At 36.4% G+C, this 24,002-nt stretch overlaps 1 protein-coding gene across 3 annotated transcripts in view; it reads right to left on the reverse strand.

Annotated features, from left to right (window-relative positions):
* The window catches only part of FSTL5 (follistatin like 5), a 356,700-nt gene extending 348,214 nt beyond the window's left edge, over positions 1 to 8,486 (reverse strand). For 2 of the 3 annotated variants that reach the window (XM_009272308.1, XM_009272310.1), the window contains exon 1: positions 8,355 to 8,477. In XM_009272308.1, the coding sequence (XP_009270583.1) occupies positions 8,355 to 8,477 (123 nt within the window). Of the gene's footprint in view, positions 1 to 8,354 lie in introns of all 3 variants that reach the window. The other variant, XM_009272309.2, reaches the window with a different exon arrangement.
* Positions 8,487 to 24,002: the final 15,516 nt, after the last annotated feature.

Raw genomic sequence — 24,002 nt, forward strand, 5'->3', positions numbered from 1 at the left:
CAAGATGAACCGCTCCATAATCTTCCCCGGCACCGAGGTCAGGCTGACAGGCCTGTAGTTCCCCGGATCCTCCTTCCGGCCCTTCTTGTAGATGGGCATTCACATTGGCAAGCCTCCAGTCGTCCCGGACCTCCCCCGTTAACCAGGACTGCTGATAAATGATGGAGAGCAGCTTGGCGAGCTCCTCCGCCAGCTCCCTCAGCACTCTTGGGTGGATCCCACCCAGTTATGTTGCAACACGCACTTCAAGTGTCTGGCCTCTTTCATTATCTTAGAAATCCAAACTGCACAAATTTGAACAGGAGCAAATCATCCCAAGTAATACATAAAACAAATCTCTTCTGGCTTTGTTTTGCTACTACTGTAATTGCAATTTGTGATGATGATTTGCCATTGTAATAGAATATTATGTTGCAACACGCACTTCAAGTGTCTGGCCTCTTTCATTATCTTAGAAATCCAAACTGCACAAATTTGAACAGGAGCAAATCATCCCAAGTAATACATAAAACAAATCTCTTCTGGCTTTGTTTTGCTACTACTGTAATTGCAATTTGTGATGATGATTTGCCATTGTAATAGAATATGAAAAAAATATACTCATCAAGAATCTGAAATGATAGCTGATATAGATTGTGTTTGCATCAACTCCCAAACACCAGAAAGGCCCAAAAACCATTGTCTTATCTTATCTATTCAGAGGCTAACTGGAAATCCTCTTCCTACAAAGCAATGTGAGAAGACCAAGCTGAGTACTGTAGAAGATAATTACACCACCTCCATACACCACTACTTCATATTTTATTCCTTGTTGCCAAGCTGACACATGGAATTAAAAAGGCAAAGTTAATCAAAAAGCTAGATCATACATGTGGATCTCATCATCCCTGAAAATAATTGGGTGAGATTAATCTTTTCCACAGTGGTGATTTTCAGTAACAGGAACACAAAAGATAGGTACAGCAAGAGGTTCAGTGCAATGGTAAAGATGCACCTTTTCTCCCTTGCTAGCCCCATAGACTTGACTAAAAGTTTATAGCTAGGTGTTGCTAATGAGTTAGCAATGAAAGCATCAGCAGACAGCCTCAAAGAAAAACTTCATACTTGCCTTAAGTCCAGACTCTGACATCCTTTTTTTTTCCCCCACAATGAATTACTAGTTGGAAGAAGGACTATAGAAGAAATTTTACAGGCAACTTTCCTAAGACTTCTTCAAAAAATGCTTTGAACATTTAGGAAGAAATGGTAAAAATAACATGTTTAACTGATATCAGCTTATTAATATACAATGATTGTAATGGGACTTAAAAAAATTAGCCATGCCTTTTGAATGCTATTGCCCACAGGAAAAAGCAGATTAGAATGCAGAACATATTCCCTCTCCCTGAGAAAAGTAAAATAAAATAAACAATGTTTCATAAGACTTCTTGACTACAGTTAGACAAATGATTAAGAGGGGAAAAAAAGAAAAAGCAGGTCTTGTTACTTAAATGAAATCCTGGAATTTGCCTAGGACATAGGTACTCTGTTCAGGGAACCTCAGAAGGAAGAAAATTCTCTTGTTACCTTAGAGCTGAGAGCAACATTGACATGCTCAGGAAAAGCTCTGTTCTTAGTCCTCAGAATTCACTGCTGCATCTTACTGCAATAGATTTTTTTTACCCTTTCTGTCTCTGGGACAGAGGATTTCACAGGATCAAATTTTATGACTTCTCAGATTCTGCAGGCAAACAGACTTTCCAGATAAACACTGTGAACTATAAATCTCAGGTTGTTTGTAGACCAGACCACACAAGGAAAGCTCAGGCTATTTTTGAATCCTGAAGTACTACCTTCTGTGCATTTCTTTCTTGGCTATGATACCCTAAATGAACATAAAATCATTGAACACTCAGACTGTCTGTATTTTACAGGTGTTTCATTATAATACAAAATGTGCTATTAGTTGAGGGAGAAGTTTTATAACCTCTGGGCAAAAACCTAACTGCAGAACATGTATTCTATGCTTTGTGCTTACACATTCAAATTTGGCTTTAATAAACTGGGAGAACATGCTTATACCACTATATGTTTCTTCTCTTGCTTTGTTTCATTCAGACAAAGTCATTATTGCCTAAACACCTCTAAACTGGACCTAATTCCAATCTAACCTAAACACCTCTGAACTGACCTAATCCTGAGGCCTAAATTAATGAGAATCAGAGTTGAACTGCCTAACTTAACAGCAAACAGCAATGGTAAGAAGGGAGGCAGGGAGAAAAAGGGAAAGAAGCAGGTTTTTCACAGGAAGTTAGAAGAAATATTTTAGCCTGGAGAAATAACACAGACAACAGTGACTGCTGCACATCTGACTCAGATCCCATTAGCCCTTTGGTAAAACAAGACAAAATAAGGGCAAGGCTGGAAACAGTTTGAATCAATATGGGAAAATCAGTTGTTAGAAGTCCATGAGAGCTGTTAAAAGCATGTCCCCTTTGCTGTACCCTCTATATCCACCTGCTCAGTTGGACAAAAAGCTCTTTCCTGATTGAAGTTCCTGCCCAGGCCCAGGCTGAATTCCAAATTTTCTCGATTCTTCCCTCTCTGCTTTACCCAGATTCCCCTGATTGTTGCTCTTCCTACCCCCACCCACTCTCCTGGGCCAGTGCTTGCTCTTAGTTAGGCATTACAACCCTGACTATAAGAATGTAATGGTCTTAACTCCATAAGATCAGAATTGGGCCTAAGTAAAAGGTATCCAGGTGACGATGACTAAATCAGCAATTTTCACTGATTGTCCCTTGAGACTGAAAACAAACAACTCTCAACCCATAATGATATCATTCACAATAAGGCACTGTTGTTAATATTCCCCGCTAAATAGTATGACTCATGTGGCTTGCAGAGGAGGGTTGTGCGTGCATGTATTAGATATGCAGACTTGGCATGCTCTAGAATACACATATGAATTTACAGACTATATTCCATATTTCTTAGTCTCTGGCAGAGAATGAGAAACCAACAGTCAGCACTCTGTTGGCTGCCGCCTTCCTGTTTATACCTGGAAATCTCAGAGCATACACTTTTTCACTGAAGACATTGCATAAACATTGCTCTCTGTCAGAGCCATGCAAATTACAAGAAGAAAATTCATTAGGATGCTAGAAGTACTTCCTAATGATTTCAGGTGGGAACGTAGGTATTAACAAGTAGCTTACAATACTTCAGCAGCAATGCAAGAAGACTCCCAAATGAAAAGTCCCTTACAAACTTTTCCAGTGCTTTGACAAATGAAGAACCAAGGATTAACTGGCATGACAAGAAATTCACATGTTGTTCAGACATAGCCTAATATTTTTCAGCATAACCATGTAAGTGTAAGCCATGGCAGTCTAACAACAGAAGGGGACTGGAAATAAAATTTTCAGGAGTGCTTTGTAACATTCTTTCTCCATTCTAGTTCAAGCCGACTCAGCTCTTCCTGGTTTTGACTATTTCATATATAAACCATGCAGTCAAACATTTGATCTTCATGGCCTTTATAATGGCCATGATAATGAGCATGATTATAATTATAATTTGGGCCATGATTATAATTTAGGTGTGAACTGCTGCAAGTTCTTAGAGCTATATTCTAAAAATTATTACAGGTTTTTTGTTAGAAAATTTCCAGAAAAATAAACTAATACTTGAAAGTCAGCAGCTCATTGTATGTACTGGATATTAAAAATTCCACTGTAATACTAGAGCAGTTCCAACTAATGTATAACATCAGAAAACCATTCAAAGTGGAAACTTTTCATCAATACAGCATATGATAAATTAGAAAGTCTACTTAAGAATAATCTGTTAATTCCTACAGATCGAGTTAAACACACAAAAAGACATTTCTACATGGTAAGAAATTGCTGCATATTTAAAGGATATAAAGAGCAAGGCTGGGAAATCGGCAATATCCACAGCCCTAGATCTAACTTTTGGTTAGTGTCAAAACATGGCAACTTCACATACCATCAGACTGCGCTGGCATTAGCTAAGGAAACCTTGCAGTCCAGACTCAGAAGTTGGTTATCTATATACTTAAAGCATATTTTACTATGATTTTCTGCATAGTTTTAACAAAAAAAAATGTAATATTGGAGACTGAAAAATAGTGGTTTAAATTGCTAGTGAAAATGCTGGTTTCTTAAAGGCAGCACAATTATCTTCTAAGGAAAAACTGGATGCAGGCTCTCACACACTGCACCACTGAAAATTTCTATCAGTAATACCAATTCTCCTAGTTATTTCCACCACTGAAGAAGGATATGAGTTCCATACAACTGTAAATTGGAGAATTAAATCAGCTATATGTTCTATCCTATCTAAAGTAACGTAAGATATTGCCATATAATTGTTAAAGTATCTGTCCTCATATTTAGTCTATTATAAACAATCTCAAAAAACCCAAAAAATCCACAGAAACCAAGAACACAGACAATGCCATCAGTGGAGGAGGATAATGATATATTTGAATATTCTGTTACTGGAAAAATGTATGTTCATAGTCCTTCTCTGAATTCAACATAAATATACACAGAAACCCGAAAACTCATGAAGGCAATCTCTTAACTGAAGGTTCTCTAATCTCTAAACTGGAGCTTTAGGTAATTTTTTAGAGCTCCCTAAAGAGCCGGCTGACTTATCCAGCAAAACATGCTGGGACTTCCTTGTGACCTACCTGCATGGCCTGCTTTCCTGTGCAAACTGGGATGTGAGGAACCACACAGCTCTCAATCACATCCCAACATAAAGTTACCAAACAACCAAACTACATAACTCCTGGGCCTGAAAATTAGTAAAAAGCTACAGGCTAAATAGCCTTGTATGAGAACAGTGGAGTGAAGATGTGGATAAATGATGTATAAAACATTAATAAACCCTGATATGTACTATTAGTCCTCTGAAACAGATTAAACATTTCAACTGTCTCAAGTTATAAAAATTGAATTATTTGTTGCAGGTAAATGATAAATATCATTAAAGAGAGGTGTCTTCATTAACTATTGAAGACATAGAGGATTTTTGGAAGTTGGGGGGAAGGGACAGAACAAAGATAGATAATATCAATGTTTTTCTAAGTAAAATTATTTCAAAAGGTTTTGAACAACCTATGAATCAAATTTGTGCTACAAATATTTGTTATTAAAACATGAAGAACTTCTCAATTTAGTTCATCAGACATTTTACTATTCAACCTATTAAAGCAGCGGATTAAGAGATATTGGGGTTTTTTCACTATTATCACATTTAGATTTTCTAATAAGATTTTGTAAATCTTTTTAAAAAGATTTTATAAAACTCTTTTTCTGAATATTTTTAAAAAAATTTCTAAAAAGGTTTTTCTAAAAATCTCTTTAAATCTTTTTAATTTTCATCAGCAAAATTCCACAACTATTAGTTGACTACATAAATTGTAAAAAAAAATCTAAATTAATTATATTTTATTATATGTAATTATTAATTATGTATTATAATGAGTCACCTAGTCACAGAACGGTTGAGGATGAAAGGGACCTCTGGAGGTCATCTTGTCCAACCCCCCTGCTGAACCATGGTCACCTAGAGGTTGCCCAGGACTATATCCAGTCAGCTTTTGAATATATCCAAGGAGGAAGACTCCACAAGCTCTCTGGGCAACCTGTTCCAGTACTCAGTCACCCTCACAGTGGGGGGGAAAAAAAAAAAAGTATCCTTATGCATAAAGCTTTTCCCTATTTTTAAAGCTTTTTCCTTATGCATGTTTTTCCTTACGTGTTCAGACTATCATGCATTCAGACTAAATGCCTACTTGTAATTTCTGTGCATGAGGAGCTGAATTTGTTCATAATCCCTCTTAAGACAACAAAACCTTTATGATATGAATGCCTGTTCTCACCATGAACACAATTATTTTTTCAAGATAATACCTAAGATAATACCTAAGTACCAACAGGATTGTTTTTCCCTGCAGTCTGACATTTGGAGTTGCTCTGTTTGGACTACTGTCCAAGTCAGATAAATTCCCCTTTATCAAAGCAAGAGTGATTACTTTTTTTTTCCCCTCCTAATCTTTGCACTCATAAACTTGCATACATATTGCTTGATCAAAGCAAATATGACTCCGCTGATATTCATTATCATCTTCTGCTTGTAATAGGTATTCTACTTGCATAACTTAATCTAAGCACTTGATATATTAAGTGCTTGATTGAAGCAGAAAGTCTCCTTTACCATATTATTTACGTTTTGAGTATGTGTATCTGTGCCAGAACTGGTTTTAAAAATAGACTTTAGAAAAGTTTTGCATTCCTATTTTTTTATACTAACACATATTCATAATACCAAAAGCTGAACTATACTAAACCTTTTTTTATCTAGACATAATTGCCTAGAAAAAAAACCCACCATATTTTCTTTGCTTTTCAGAATAAATTTTTATATAATGTTTTTATTATTCTTTTTCCTGTTTCTTTATTTTTTTTCCTAGCATTCATTTTCTTTCCCTTAAAGCTTTATCTTCTTTTAAAAATACAAAGTCTATTTGCAGGATGTGCCATTTGCTTTTGTTCTGTATGTATGTTTTTATATTTGTTTTTCAAAAACTTGTAAGGAAGGAAAAATAGAGGAAAAGTCTCTCTACCTTTCATATGTATTTATATGTGTATGTGGACACAGGCATATGTGTATGTGTGGTCCCCCAATATTAAACTTGAAATGTTTATGGCAGCCTATTCCAAGTAATATATGAGAGTTATTAGAGGATTAGAGGTATTATTAAGGAACAGCAACATACTATTAGTTTCATACACAATCTAATATTAATGTCAGGGACGATCTAAATCTCAGAAATGGTGTTCACTATACTTCATGTCCTGCCCTTGATTCTTCTCACATTCTTCACGGTTTTGTTTTGGGTTTTTTTTTGTATGTCTGATTTCTCTCTCTCATGGTTCATTCCATGTTTCCGTTACTAGTCTCTCCATTCCTTCTAGATTTCAAAGTATTTTTCTTGCGCTATTTTGTTGTATTTTGTTTAAAGCTGACAAATGGAAGTAACTGATGAGACAAGTTTCCGATTTTGCAAAATACTCAGTGTGAACACCTGAGTGCTTATACAGTTACGTATTTCCTTGACTGGGGCCTGATGCATTCTTTATTCTGATTGAACAACATTCCCTAGAGGATGTACAACTTTATAATGAAATTTAAATTTTAATATTTTATTTTTCTTCTGTTAGAAACTTTCTGTATTTAACATACATAGTGTAAAATAATCAGCTAATAGGCAAATATTTTATTCGTTTGAGCAGAACTCAATTATCAGTTCCTCCTCCTTATAAGCTGAGATAGAATCACATGATATTGGATCTTTTTTTTTCAAACTGAGGACCAAGAGGAAATAGCTTTTGTATTTTGTAAAAAGTACTGAGAAATTAAACTAGCCAGATCCTGAAACATTAATAGAAACTAATATTTAGAGTTTCTGCTATAATTCAGACTTTCTAGTTGAAGCACCCAGATTCAGAAGAAGGGGGAAAAGAAGGGTTTTTTATCACTTTTGTTGGCCTGATTGTAGGCCTTAAGGCTTCTCAGATGTTGCTCCCATGACTACCATGCCAAGAAGAAACTAAGAAGTTGATCAGATCTATGCTAGCTTCAGACAGCCCGTGGAGATATTAGAGCCCTGTTCCTTGTTTTACAGAACCACCACAGCAGTTTTCCTTCCAGCTACCAGAAGAAGAGCAGGATTTGTTAGCTGACAACTGTTTTTGGAGTCCTGGATTCATGACAAAGGTGTAGCAGGTGTGCAAAATTTGAATGGCATATAGTGCTTCAAGCTGGGAAACCCAATATCTCAGGAAACATCTGCATTATGCCGTGGTTCAAAGCTCCTAAATTCAGCAAGCACTGTGAACATCTACCTCATGCAGACAAGTTTTTGTTGATCAGTTAACTTCAACACCATACTGCTTTGACAGGCAGTTCCCCTGGTTGCTGCTTGGTCTGAAATCCAGTGAGTACTGGGACAAGTCGCTGCCCTAAGCAGATGCTGACAGTTGCTTTAAGAGACAACCTCTCCTGTCTCTCTCTCTAAGTTTCTGTTGATATTCATAATCTCTAGTTTGTGAAACTAGAACAGAGCTTAGCTCACTGTCTTTGAAAGATCTCTGGGCTTTCAAATCAAAACAGCTCCTGTTTACTTGTCAAATCAAGTCTATATTTTTGCAGGCGTTGTTACTGAAAAAGTTATTTTCTGAACATTACTCCAATAAACACAAACAAGACAAGGCTGGTGTATAATTTATCCCTTGATCATGGAAGAAAAGCCAGAAGTGCTGGAAAATAATCTGTACCTTGTGGCGTAATCTTACTAGAGGCTGATAGGGCCTAAAGTCGTATCCTTCCTTGGCTGGCCACCCATCTGCTCCCAGCAAAATGCATCCAAGAAGTAAAACAGCTGACCACCTCATAAACATCTTTACAGGTCTGTTCCTGTCAAAATAAAATGTAAAAGTTCAGTGACAGACTGCAATATTACTTTGGCACAAGTCATATAATAAAAGTTTACAATACTGATATTCCATTTGTGGACTTGAATAAATATAATACAAATAGGGTAATCCATCTGGCACAACAGCAAAAAGAAAAAGAAAAAAAGGTAGTAGTATTTGGGACCACAATATCAATTCAGTTGTGCTGAACTGAGCATTTTCGTATTGCTTTTCAATACTCATATGAGAGGTTCACTGAAGAAACAACCAGGAAAAGCTTCAGAAAAGATAGGACATAACTGAAAAACAGTGATGAACAATTCAACACTGTTTTCCTCAAATGAAGAAAAAAGATGATCATCAATGACATACATGTTCATCAACTTTTTCTTTTAAATACAGTCTCCGGTGGTGCACTGTTCACAACCTAAAAGTGTAAAATATCTAGCATACGTCTATTATTATCTTTATCTTACTAGCACTGAAGTCTAAAATGTAAGCAAAGCACTGTATTTTCTGCCAACGCTCTGGAGGAATTTTTAAATTGCATTATTGAAATTATGTATAGTCTATATGCTTTATTGCATATGTCAGCATTATAAGACTATTTCCAGTCTATTAAGTAAACTCCCCAAATCTTGTCCCAGAATTCATTGCAATCAAGCGCAAAATTCAGGGTAGATTATTTGAAAAATTTTTCTTTGATTGGTTTGGGTTTTCGATTGTTTCTGTTTCAGAATCCCACAAGTTGTGTTACAGATGACCTGAACTGACAAAGCGCTACCATGGTAAATGCACCAGCATTCTATTACTTGTTAGAAACAAATCCAAAATAGCAAATGACATCTTTAAGAAATGTTAGGTCACAGGACACTTCAGGAAACTATGTAAATACTTTTGTATTAGGACTAATGACATTTAGTGAATGTTGTTTGTCTTCAGAAATAGTTGTTTCAAAAGCTGGTTTTGGTACAGTTTTGTGCATATGTATTGCTTCATACTTGTCTAATGCTGGTTTATGATTAGCAAGAAAAATATTGTCATCCCAGAGGAGACTTTGCAATAATTCTTAACAGATATTTCATTACATTGCAAGATAGTGTATTTTACTGTGAATACAGAAGGGGTTCGATAACTATTCTTATTTGCATAGACAATGGCACCTTGTTGAAATTTGTAAGAACATCAAAAATCACAGTTTTCAAACAAACCTATGAAACTTTATTATGATGCACTGAAAACTGAAAGAAATACTATTTACATCCATTTCTTCTTCTTATGCAAAGCTTAAAATTGCAGACTGCTTACACATATTTCACCTTCATAAATTGAAATGTTACATAAAGAAATGAGGAAGGGGAAGGACAAGGCCACTCTTAATAGTTGATGCAACCTTTTGTTTCATGGAAAAGAGAGATTAGCAGAAGGATACTCAACTATTTACAATTATAATATTAAACCAGAATGTTAAATTAACAATTTCAGACTTGATATATTAAAGGTACATTTTAACAGTAAATACCAATATCTATCTGGTAAATACCATACAATATGTTACGCATACAATTATGCACAGTTACAGATCTTGTCCACTTCATCAGCACTCTGCCCATAAGTTTGTCAGCCTGCAGTCATCTTAACAATGTATTTTGTGCTAATTGCAATGTTCTGGTATATTTTAAACCAGGTTATCAAAAAATTACTTTCTATTCAAATGAACAAAAAATTTGGTTTTTCCAGACAAAACTGGACTGGTTTGATGAGCCAGTTCTACATTGTCCTGCTATCGTAATACTTTAAGGTGTGACCCATTAGAACTAAAATTAAGATATTAGATACTGATATTAGAAAGGGAGATACGCAACAGTCTGGAAGAATGCACAGAACTGTTCCTAATTTTAAAGGCCTTGACAAACTTATATCCTGAAATTTATGAGAAAAATCCTTGCAGGAGATGCTGAAAAAATCATAGAGAATTTGTGTCAGAGCTGCTTTTGACTGCACAAAGACATTCTAGCTTCATAAAGATAAGATCAGAACTATAGAAGGCCTATAACAATCATACTCACACATTTTATAGATACATATGGCATGAGGGTTTCCTTATATGGTTCCTAATGGACCTACAAATGTGCATTTCATAAGTGGTTTCAGTACTTATTAGAGATATTCGATATTTATTTTTGATATTCAGCATCTGTGTCGAAACTATCGTGCTAAACAGACAACACAGCAAACTGATCCTCATCACTTTGAGACATGTGCAAGTCATTCTGTTTAGTCTGTATTATTTAGTCCTGTAATATGGGACAGAGATGAACAACTTCTATGCAGGCTGACTTATGCATAAGTGTTTATTATTTTTTCCCCTTTCTACCTTGCTTGTAGTGCACTTACCCTGTTGACATAGAAATCTGTGATAAGAATAAAGATATACATGAGTAAGTACAAAACGTCGTAAGTGTGCCCTAAGAGCCCAGAGTGTATACAGAATGTTAAAGTCTTGCCTAACATTTCCTTTTTTATAGAAAATCAGCTGAGCATAAAATGTGAACAAATTGGGGATCACTTATTATCCTGTATCATTTACACTTATGCTCCTGGCAATACTGTTATACAAACTGTGGTTTTGACTCCTATCATTCTTCAAATAGCGGTAGTTCTCACAGTCACCTGAAGGCAGGGACTGCATAGAATTAATTCCTGTGGAGATATCAAAGGTATTAAATGGACTCTAGCCTTACCTCTATTCACAGTCTCAGTAATGGGATCCAGAATGTGCTGGTTTTGGCTGGGACAGAGTTAATTTTCTTCACAGTAGCTGGTATGGGGCTATGGTTTGGATTTGTGCTGGAAACAGTGTTGATAACACAGGGATGTTTTAGTTATTGCTGAGCAGTGCTTACATAGAGGCAAGGCTTTTTCTGCTTCTCACCCCACCCCACCAGTGAGTAGGCTGGGGGTGCACAAGAAGGTGGGAGGGGCTGGGGGAAGAAGGAGGAAGGGGGAGATGTACGCAGTGATGGTGTTTTGTCTTCCCAAGTAACCGTTACACGTGATGGAGCCCTGCTTTCCTGGAGATGGCTGAACACCTGCCTGCCAATAGACAGCAGTGAATGAATTCCTTGTTTTACTTTGCTGAATGCACAGCTTTTGCTTTACCTATTAAACTGTCTTTTTTCTCAACCCACAAGTTTTCTCACTTTTACCCTTCCGATTCTCTCCCCCATCCCACTGTGAGGGGAGTGAGCGAACAGCTGTGTGGGGCTTAGTTGCCGGCTGAGGTTAAACCATGACACGGCATAAGTCTGCTACCCTTCTTTGGGGACTAGTCTACCAAACTTGGTAAAACCACTTAACAGTTGCTGTCTGTTTCATTCTCATTCCAGCTGAATTTACCAGCCTGCCTAGCTTTCATATTTTTAGCTCAAACTCAAGCTTGAGTTTAATATACCATGCTACTTTGACACCACCTATCTTTTGTTCCACCAAAACCAATCTCATTCCGGATCTCCCTATTAATCAAATTGAAGATTTCTTCTCATTTATGTTTGCTTATTCCAACAGTTCCCACTTCAAGTACCTTTTTTTGGTACTCCAGCTTTCCTAATACACATAGTAGAGGTATCTCTCCTAGGAGATCTCTTGCAGAATATATTAAGCAATGAATGATTTGAAACAAAGACAACAAGCTCTATTACAGAGAACTATTTTACATAAATAACTTAAGGCTTGTTCTTTACCTGTTCAGTAACTGGATATTAAAGTGATGATAGAAAGTGACACAGTGAATAAGTTTTCTTGAGTTCCCCTCATACTTCAACCAAAACAGAACTGCTCATCAGATGTTCTGGTGGACCTTTACTATGGGGTTATTACAACAAATCTAGCTCACTGACTTGAAACACTGGAAAAGATTATTTCAGAACTCTGAGAATTCAGGTGTGTTGCAGAATGGCATTTTCCTTCCCTGCCTCTGTGTTAGTTCTCAGTATCACTGTTATTGGAACAATAAGTCCATTACAAGGAGAAAAAAAAAGGAAAAAAAAAAAGAAAAAAGAAAAACCAGAATCTTGACTTTTAATCTTGAAGAAAACACCCCTTTATTTGTGTTTATTGAAAAAAAGGCTTTGAAAAGAGTTTATTGTTAACTTTCAAGGTCAGAATCAGATTAGTTTAGCAGTTATGCATGCTAAAACTAGCTATACACAGTTGAACCTTTGTCCCCTTTGTGCACTTGTGGAATATCTCTCCATACAATGAAAATTAGGTTGGAGAACAGTCATTTCACAGAAGACGGTAAGGGCAGCCACATTCCACCACCCTCCCATCTAAACTGCATATATTTTAGCCTCATGTGGTGTAAAAGAATAGAGTCCTTATAGTTTTGAAAATTGTTTGACCCTGAAAGGCTTCTCCTTTGTACTTGTCCAGAGGAAAAGAAAATTATTACATGCTCAGTTTCTGACTTCATTGCCTATTACTCGGATGAGCACTTAAAATGTAAATTAAAGAAGTCAGCTTTTTGGACAGATGCCACCTATAATCCCCAAAGTATGTAGGGTGTCTGCAGTTCTTATTGGCCTTTCAGAATTTTTTTTTTTTTTTAATTTTAATGTTTACTCATTGATTATAATATGACAGAATTTGTTGTTTCAGTCTTTGGATAACATTTTTCTGTATTTTTGACTTAATGAATTACATATTTGTATAGCAGTTAGGGTTTTTATTATATGACTACTTTTATTTTCACTTTTTTTTGTTGTTTGTTTCAAGTCATGGTGGACAGACTGAGTTTTAAGCTGTCAGAAACTTTTTTACAGATCATTAAATTTGAATATATGAATGACTACAGTTACTTAGCATGCTTTTATTAAATGCACAGGATATTATATAAAAATATATCTTTCACAACAACTGGAGATAAGTGGGCTTAAGGAATTTCAGGGTCAAACAAATGTTTAATGCAGTTAAATGTTATAATCAAAACTATGTTTCATAGGAAAATGCTGAAAATCAAAGATTTTAAGCAGTATTAATACAGATTTTAATAAATATTTTGAAATGTGAGAGTTCAACAAATATAGAGCTCCTGAGTGCAAGCAACTTAGTATTTTGTATTTTTCTGCTATCACTGTTTGGAAAAGTGGGGGGAAAAAAAGGTTCTACTTTAATGTCCCAGACAGTATATACATTTCTGAGAACTTTGGAAGAGGAGGGCGGGGGGGAATGGTGTGTGCGCCTTAATCAAAGATGAATAAGGCATTAATCTCACTTTCTGTCTCTCAGAAGACTTGCCACAGACTGAAACTTAGGATCTGAATTAGGCAGTTACACAGCCAGAGAAGAGAGGGGAGAGACCAGCTTTGAAAGAAACATTCCAAGAAATAAGCAAGTGTTATCAATTATATTTGACAATTTCAGTGAAATGTTATTGAACAGATATTTTTCTGCTTGGGCTTGTCACATCACTGAGGCATCACCCAGAAAGCAGCGTAGTGAATTTGCTTGTGCTGTGAAAGTTGTGAAATCAGATTGTCAGGCAGATACATTCCTGACCTTTACCATTTTTTCCAGTGATGTGTTTCGTCATGTAACATAAGTAAATACAAGCTCCACATATTACAATACAGCTCTTACATACCTGTAAGGATTTCAAGATAAGACAAGATAATAGCTTACATGTTGATTAATATAATTATGAATAGTTTGCTGTTTTCTAGAGATCTCAATTGAGTATCATCTGATATCTTTTGGTCTTCTGAAATTATTTAAGTATTAAGTTATTTCTAAGGTCTTGCAGAAATAAGCAGTTCCACCCCATATTTTCCCCACTCTAATGTTTAAAAGTTCTTCATCCTGCATGTTTATTTTCTTTTTCACCTGCTTCACCAGGGGCTGTCATTAAGCAGCTATTAATCAAACTGTACATTATATTTCCAAAAACCTTGCTCCAATTCTTTATTTGCACTAAGCACTGATGTGATACTGTAAAGAGAGGCAAATACTGTTTAACAACTACTTATTATTAAATTGGTGGGCAATGGTAGATACTTAAAGGATAATTAAAGAAACAGGGAGAGAAGGGACGAGTTAGTACATTCCCCTGAGTCCATTTACTGTCTGAGCTAAAAACTGCAGCTAGCTATTTTGTCTAATATCCACTGATGGACTTTAGCTCCTTAAGTTTGTCTGCTTCCTTTTTTAATTTATGTATATTTTTATTTCCATAACATTTTGTGGGTGTGAAGAGTGTTGCTGCTTTATATTCATATAGCCATGTTTGGAAATCTGATGAGTTTGTTTAATTTATTTTGTTTACTCTCTCTTCAAACAGAGACCAATGTGTACCTCTGGGGTTTCCTGTTTCTTTCTCTGTACATTCCTCATTGTATTAGATCTTTTTTAAAGAATTTAACCAGAGACTAACACAGAATTCAAGACAGGGATGCACCAAGCACTTAGATAGCAGGATATTTTGCATGTAATTCGATACTCCTTTCCCAATAATTCTCATACTTTAAAATATTTTAATATACATATAATTTAATACAAATTGTAATAATCTATTTTTATAATTTGTTATATACATTTGTATTTATGTAATAAATTATATCTATTAAATGATTTATAATATCACTTATAGGTTAAAATATAGAGAGAAATAAAAAAAATATTTCAGCACATCTTTTAGTGTGTGTGTATATATATGATTTGTGTGCCACTAAACACTGACCCGAAATTCTCAGACAACTATTAACAATAACTCCCATATCTTATGTCCTGTGAATGCAAACAGCTAATTTACAGCTACTCATTGCATGTAAATAATTAGGGTGCTGGTTTTTTTTCCTCATGTGCATTAATTCTCTTATTAACAATGTTTCACCTTCTATTTTATCAATAAACTGATCTATATTGTGGGATTCTTCTGCATTGCTCCCTGTGAGCCTTAGATTTGCCTTAAAAGCTGAGGAGGGATAGAGTGAAGGATGTGGAACAGATAATGTTTATTCCTTATTTCTCACTGTACAGTAAGTTCTCAGTATCAAATTTAGATTTTCCTTTCTGATTCTCAGAAAGCTCTGACATCTTACTTTTTAACCCATTTCCAGAGCATTCATGAATCGGATGCACACTGCAGTTTTCTCACTATTGACTTCTCTCCATTTCAGTTACTTCTGACACTTTTTGATAAATTATTATCCATAAGACGATTCTTTTATTCTGTGATAAGTTTGTTCCTTAAAACCCTTGGGTGAGGAATACTGCTAAAAGAGCTGTACCTTCTAAACTGGCAGCTGGAATACCTTAGGGCATCTCACTTGCCTCATTTAGGTAAGGGAATTGAGACCATAAGGTCATTCCTCAAGCAAATAACCTGTCCTGCCCCATATAATTTGTAGCTTGTGTTACTGTTCTATCATCTTCTTTTCATAAAATTTCCAAAATCATTATTATATTGAAAGCCTCGTTATAACAATATTTAGTCATGTATTCGGTTTGCAGCCATTCATATAGAAACACTTGGTTATGATCTAGTTGTCTTATGAGGGTATATATATATATTCTTCATGCTGACCCTTATCACTGGGATGAGGGAAAAAAATAACACTGTTCAAACCAGAACTGCAAAGAAGAAAGAGTTAATCACAATTTTCTACTGAAACGTATGAAGCACAAGCATGAGATATTTTATTTCATTAAAGAAAATTCTACTTGGTAAAATTCTTCTTGGTATACACTCTTGATTAAAAATGCTGTCATTGAATACATTTGGTACAATGCAATCAAACACAATTTAGTCTGCTCAGCAGAGCAACTGGGGCTAATCTTCTAGCCTTGAAACTTTCAGACTGTCTTAGAAGTGGTTTATGCTGCAAGATGCTCAGTTATAATTAAATCACTATTTTACTTATTAAAAAATAAAAAGGGCAAAATACCATAAAATTATATATTACCTCTTTACTTAGCTTAGGCTATTGATTTTACAGCGTAAAACTCTGTGTGTTTCCAAATCTGGTAGTTGATGCTGAATAATCTTCAGTATTTCTATTGCACTCAAACCTTCAAATAGTATTAATAACGGGGATAGGATTCAAACACACATCCAAACTCTGAGGCAGACAGTCTTACATAAACTGAACATCCAACCTTTTTGAACTTTAGCTGTCACTAGTAAATTCAATGTACATTCTTCCGTAAGTAAAGTCACCTTAGACTGATACATATCAGGCCTTGTACATTATACTTCAATATGCATATGCACAAATTACAGATATTTATGGTATCTGTGTGTGATGAACATTGCCTGCTTTATCTTAAAAGTAATGACAATATTATACTCAGTAAGAAAGGAATAACTGCTTTGAAAATAATTGGTTCATTTATTCAGCTCCTAAGCCACCAGCAACAACAAATTTTGGGGGTGGGGGAAAATATTGCTTAGCTATTTTTATTTCCATAAAAGGGTGTGTAAAAAGTAGTATACCAATTAATTCAAATATTTTTCAGTGGTATTTTTTTTTTTTTAAAAGCAAAGAAAACTACATGAAAAGTTCACAGACTTGCCACAGTTATCCCTGTTGATGAGCTAGTCACCCCTGAGTTGGGACAATGTCTTTCAATTCTTGAGAAAATGCAATGCGAAACTCTATCTCCCTTTTCTTTCCTGCTAATGCTTTTCACCCTTGCAAGTTCAATATTTTGTGGAAAACAAACTAAGTCCTGGTTCTGACACCTTCCTTATGAATATCTAATCATGATTAATATATTCTAGAATACCATGGTGAGTGCTTCCTCTCAAAGTTTATTATGCTTTCTGAATCTTCTCAGCAGTTCATTGGTAATGTAAATTTTGCTCTCTGCCTGACTCTTCCTTTGGAATTGTTGGACTAGGAAAGATGTTGCTATTATGAAAGTTTAGCAAATATATACTAAGCACTATTTTACCTCTCCCCATGCTGTTATTTTCACAAACATAGAAGACTGAAAAAATATCATATTATACACAACCAGTTCCAAATGTGATCATGTATATATACATACAGTATATTAAAAAAAACCCCTAATTAATGAAAGCTAGCTTAGCCAGAGTTTATATGAAGAGTAAAAATATATACCTAAATATGAGAATGCCCTATTTTAAAATGTATATATATTTAAAATTAAGAAATTTTCCACTTTCAAAGAAATTGTTTCCAAAATTCCTCAGCTATTATGCTCTTGTTCTGTGCTACTAAATGGTGACTAACCAGGATATTTGGTATTAAGAACAGAGACATAATTCATTTGAACATACAACCATTCCACCCCAATAAACAGATTTAATCAAGTTAATGCACCTACAAAGTATAATAAATGAAATTTTAAATAGTGGCTAGATCACTGCGTTCCTCCTACCCTTAAGAGAGAAGAAACATCAGATATTAACCTGACATTATTTAAAAGGTCATTTTCAACATATCAAGGAGTAGTACTGTATACCCTCAGGACATGTCAGCCTTTGTCTTTTACGTACTATTAATCTGAAAAAAAAAAAAGAAGAATAAAAATTAATTGTCTATTTTGTGTGGATCAGAAAAAGAGCATAAGTTCTGTCACCATATTCAGTGTTATTAATAGGTTTATAATACAGCTACAGTAATAAATATAAACCATGCTTCATTGCCTGTGACTTTGAGCACTTCATTGTATATGCTGATAGATGCAAATACCCCTCAGGAAAGAATACACCACTACCTTTTCTTAAAATGCTTTCATCTACCATTATGGTTTCATGGCAGAAAGGCATCTGCAAACAAGATGTTTTTTGTATAAATCAAGATTATTATATTGCATGAACTTTGAACAAGTAGCAGAAATTTTAGCCAAAAGTATGTCTTCTCCCATTAGCCTGTCTCTACTATACCACACACAAGTGCCTCCGCATCTTTACGTGTAGTCTGCATCCTCAAAAACCTCACAACAAACATCTCCAAGATATCACACCAGAAATGGGGTTCTTACAAAGTAATCACAGCATCAGATTCCCTCTACAAATGCAGCCATAATCCATATCTAGCAAAGTTTGTCCTCGTTAAAATGCTACGTGGAAAGCAGATCACAGTGTCATGATGGCAGCTCTCCCCCGCCCTGGTACTTGTTGCCAGCTTTCACGCACAGCACCCCGCCCGGTACTTGTTGCCAGCTTTCACGCACAGCACACCTCATGCCGTCACCCTCCAGTTCTCCTCCAGAAGTGGCAGCCATGCTCTGAACCGGAGTTGTTAGGTCACCTTAACTATGTACAGCAGACTTAGGGCTTGCAACAGTGAAACGCAGCGCTGCCACGGCAGCCAACAGCTCGTGCATCTGTGTACCAATCTGTTCTGTCTCTCAGCAGCTACTTTATGCAGCTACAGCCACTGACTACGGAGGCACACGCTCTTCATCCTTCACCCACTGAAAGAGGCTGGCACAGTCACTTTGGAACAGCCAGTGACGCTGCTGACAGCTCATGTGCTGGAACACGCAAGCAGAGAAGTACATTTTTTTAAAATCTCACAAAAAGCACTCACCATGCCAGATAAATCCTGCCTTCTGCTGACTCCTGTCCATCTCTCCCTCACTCCTTTCCTGATTTAAATTGCAAAACTGTTATGCTGCACAAGTAGCAGGTGGAGTGCAGACCCTTGTGCTCCTGGTCCTATACTACCATACTCGGTCTTTGTGTAGACATTACAAATACGTCAGGTGACTCTGAGATGTATCCCCCAGCGCACCTCCGTGGTGAGCAGCCAGCACAAGGACCAGGTTTTCCTTGCCTTTTGCTGTTACTCTCTCTCTGCCTTCACAGTGCTTGCACTGTCAGGTGCCAGTGGGTAACAACAGGAGCCCAGACAGCTAGCGGCTGTGTGGGGATGCAAGCGAGATGCATCTGCCCAGGGTTTTTCTAGAAGAGCTTCTTTGGAATTGGCCTTACTGGTGGCTCTCGTGAGCCCAGACACAAGTGGCCTGAGTGTGGCAGGGGCATTTCTGAAAGGCCAAAACACCTGGAACGTGAATGCAGCACAGACACTTATTAGGTGAAATCTTTGCTGCTAACTTCATGCTCTGATTTAATCTTAACATTTTAAGTATCTTTATTTATTTAAAGGATGACACCAGATGTCTTAGTGACCCAGGTTTGAATTAATTATAATGAAATAAGAAATGGCAATTTTAAACCTTTCTTACCATGTTCTTCACACGCTCTCACAACTGTAATCTCACAATTTCTTTAATATTCAGAAAGCAGAACAAAATGAGGGTACTTTATTTCACGTATTTTAGAGGAGCTTTTTTTAATAGAACTGAGTTGTGCATGTTGATCTGATTTTTCCCTAAGACTTCAGTATCTACCTTGGGAAACTGCTGTATTCACCGTCATTGATGCTAGTGCTAGTTTATGGGAGTTATACTGTCAGCAAGGCAGTCTCTTTCTTCCCTCATTAAGAAAGCTTGTTACAGCTGGTTCTTCAATATCCTAGAGGATTAATGTTTATCATCATGGCAGTATCTGAACCGATGGGAATTCAACTGGTTTATGTTATGAAATCAGAAATATAAAATCTGCCAGCTTAGAACTCAGGCAAATATTTTGGTACTGTTAACATTTTACAAAATTTGTAAATTAACACTTAATATACCATTGTGTAACTGTGTGTTCTGTGCATGCTAGAAAAGATAAATGTTTTGGTTTTCAAGTTTTTTATTTAGTCTTCTTACATAAAATACTGCAAACGTTAATTAAGTGTAAGAAGAAACAACAGCTGTTGGCACTTCCATAGTAAATTGTTAAGCGTATTTTTGAGCAAATATGCCATCCTAGAGAAGGCAAAATGGCCACTCAAGATATAACTGTTTTTTTAAACAGGTAAACTGCTAAATTAATGAGTAAGATTCCTCCATATTTGCTATGATATGCTAATCTACCACCCCTACTTCTTCATTTTGTTATTCAAGGAAATTTTGGGTTTTGGTAAAACATTAGTTACCATCAAAAACATTGAAGCCTTAGTGTTATTGAACTCCTTGAATGAACGCTAAACCAGGATATGCCTACCATTAATTCAAACTACCACGATAATTTAGAGAATCTCTTTCTTTTAAGTAAGTATTCTGGTTAATATTATGATTTTACCCCATTACTTCTATGAAACTTGCTCTATTGAAGTGCTCTAGCCAGAGAATAAAGATGCATGCGGCTTTTGGTATCACTGGATCAAACCACAGTTCGATCAGTAACCAATAGGACTGATGAATGTTGCAGCTATTTAAATAAACAAGGACTTTGTGTAGCTGAGGGCAGTCTGTCCTTATCATGATTGAACCAAAAATACATTTGCCCTCCAGTGTTCTCCCCCAGTGCCCGCATTAATATAATTAAGTCAACTACAGATTAAATCCTGACCTAACTGAAAACATGAAAACAACTCTGAAAGCCACATTTAGTATGTTGGGTGCAGAATTTTACCTTATTCATAGGACTTAGTGACAATAAAGATTCACAAGGATGGAAATAAAACTCTAAAATAACTCCATTAACTAAAATGAATGAAATCCAAGGTTGCTTGTGGCTGTATTTAAAAAAAAAGTCTGTGTCTAATTATACAGACCCACAGAAATATACAAATAGGTGAAAGTGTTCTGTACTTGAATAGCTAAAATAGTTATAGGCATTTTCTCTTTTGTAATTTAACTGCTGTGGAGTTTTTTCTCCTCTCTTCTTTCCTGCTTTGCAGTGACTTGTCTCTCTTTCTACTTTACTGTCACCAAGGTCTTAACGAACCTCAATTCAGCAGTCAGAAAGAAACACAGAAAATTGCACTTGTTCTGTCAGTCATAAAGCTGGCTTGGGTTGCTAGTGCAATGTGTTCTATTCAAGAGCTTAGATCCATCAGCTGGGGAAGTGTCCAGAACCTGTCAGCTTAGCTGCATTCTTTGGGAATACTATGGAAACAAGTGTGAAGATATGTCTTTGACCCCAATTTGAATTGAAATTCTGATGTCTGCTAGGCTTGTTGCTTCGCTTGGACATTAAAGACAAAGTGAATAAAAGAAGGATCTTCTCTCCTTATGTAAAATGAAATGAATAGACTGAGTAGAGTATGAAGCAAATACATACAGTTCTGAGATTTTATAGAACAAAAGAAACCCACCCTGCACTGTGATACCTGATGAAAAAAAAATTTTTTGGCTGTGACAGCTGACTTGGTCTTTCACATTCTACTATTTATAGTAAATTTAGTGCATCATTATAGACCATATTCATTTTTCATTGAACTGCAGCTTTCTTTAAATGTTGCATTATGTTATTAGAAATATCTTTTCATTTCTCCTCTTGTATGCGCTCAATCCCATTCATTAGAATCAGAACCTTCATTTCCTGCTATGTTTTAACTGCCTTATACTATTTTAAAGAGTTTTATTGCGTATGATTTTATAGTGTTCTAATATATCTACTAGACAAAAGCCTTTCAAATGGATGCTCGAAAGCTGACAGTAAGTAAAACAGAAAACCTACAATGTCCTGATGAGCTTGTAGCCAAAATTTATTGTAAAATAAGATTTTTAATAATTCATTAACTAAAAAAATTGTAATTTCTAAGAAGAATGGAATGGGGATAATACAAAACAAAGTAAGGAGCAGCCAATATGTGTTGATGAAATGGTCAGTGTGCAAAAGGAATTAATTTTGTCTCTCCCCCACCACCACCGTATAATATATTAACAAAAAATTGTTGTGTTCATTTGTTGAACAAAACAAAACAAAAAATGTTTTAAATATTTTTTATATGTATATGTGTTTTGGAAAGGCAAAAAGCAAGGTAAACAACTTCAGTTTTATTTATACAATAGAAATACAGGGAAAAGTTAATGTAAAATTCACTGGAACTAAGTTTTGACCATATACGGTGCCAGGAAACACTAAGAAGAGCTTCTTAAGAGAAAAAAAACTACATTTTAACAAGAAATTAAAGCTCAGATGGCTTAGGTATGATCATCACCAGACACTCCATACCACATCTGGTATGGACTGTCCGTATAGGCAAGAGCATCCCATCTCTCTTCTCAAATAAAGTTCTCGCTCTGAAACTACAACCTCAAGAGTAATCACCCCACCTCCCTCAGATGTAAGTTTGTGCTCCCTTTTTCATTCCACCCTGACACTGTTCCCAATTTCTGAGTCAACCGCATAGACTTTGGGATTGTCTAGGACACTTTTGTGAAGTGCAGCACTCTATGACAAGGAGCCAGGAGGTGTTGCTGAGCACTGCATCATGTTCCTACTGCTCAGCCACAAATGCTGATCAGATAATTGGTGGCAAATGTCCAAGTACCACAGCTACACACAGGCCCTTTATTGATGAATCAGTTACTGTTGGCGTGAATGCATCCTCAGTGCTGACTCAGGTAAGTGTCCCTACACAATTAGAATTGAAAGCTTCTCTTGCCTCTGTCTGTATTTTGAAAGTAGTGGAAGGCCTACCCTTCAGCAATTTCAAATTTATCTTGTTATCCAGATGAGGTTTTCTGCAAACCACCACTGATTAATCAAAACAGAATAAAAGCTTTTTTAAAGTTATTTTGCAGAAGTCTATATATGCAGAAAAAAAGTTTTCATCTTGTTCAGCAACACGCAATGCAATGTGAGAACTGTTACATTTATACTTTTGCAGCTCTTATGTGACTACTAAACAGAGAAAAGAGCCTCAATGGAGGCTCTTCAGATGAAAGAATTAATCACTTTCATATTAATCAGTTTCATACAATCATTCTTGTATTCTCAAAATCTCTCATTTTGGCCCATGGTGGAAAGGCAAGATTACCCTGCCTACAGACAGAGAGAAAAACCCCACCTTTCTTTCTCATCTTCAACATCTTAAGCATACAATTGCATAAATGAGGCAATCTGTATGTTCAATGAAGAGACAGGATAACAATTTACATCCTCCAGAGCAAGGCAGCACACAGATCATCTTGAATGATAGCTGATGGCAAACCCAGGTCAAGATTTCCCTCTTTGCCTCCTCCAGAAATAAGGCCTAGGACTGTAGCAAAAGAAAGTCCCAGCAGGAAGAAGGGGAGAGCGCCAAAGAAGGATAAAGGCAGTAAACGCAGGGGACTGTACTGAAGAATCAGGTTCACTGTTCCTCTTATTGGCAAGAGGCAGGAGTTGAGGGGAAAGGGGATGATGCTGATTTCCTGGTTAACGGGGGAGGTCCGGAACCACTGGAGGTTGGCCCAGGTGAGGGCCATCCACAAGAAGGGCCGGAAGGAGGATCCGGGGAACTACAGGCCTGTCAGCCTGACCTCGGTGCCGGGGAAGATGATGGAGCGGTTCATCTTGAGGGCGCTCACAAGGCATGAGCGGGACAACCAGGGGATCAGGCCCAGCCAGCACGGGTTTATGAAAGGCAGGTCCTGCTTGACCAACCTGATCTCCTTCTATGACCAGGTGACCCACCTAGTGGATGAGGGAAAGGC

Source organism: Aptenodytes forsteri, unplaced genomic scaffold (genome assembly GCF_000699145.1).
Source record: "Aptenodytes forsteri isolate BGI_AS27 unplaced genomic scaffold, ASM69914v1 Scaffold13, whole genome shotgun sequence".
NCBI lineage: Eukaryota > Metazoa > Chordata > Aves > Sphenisciformes > Spheniscidae > Aptenodytes > Aptenodytes forsteri.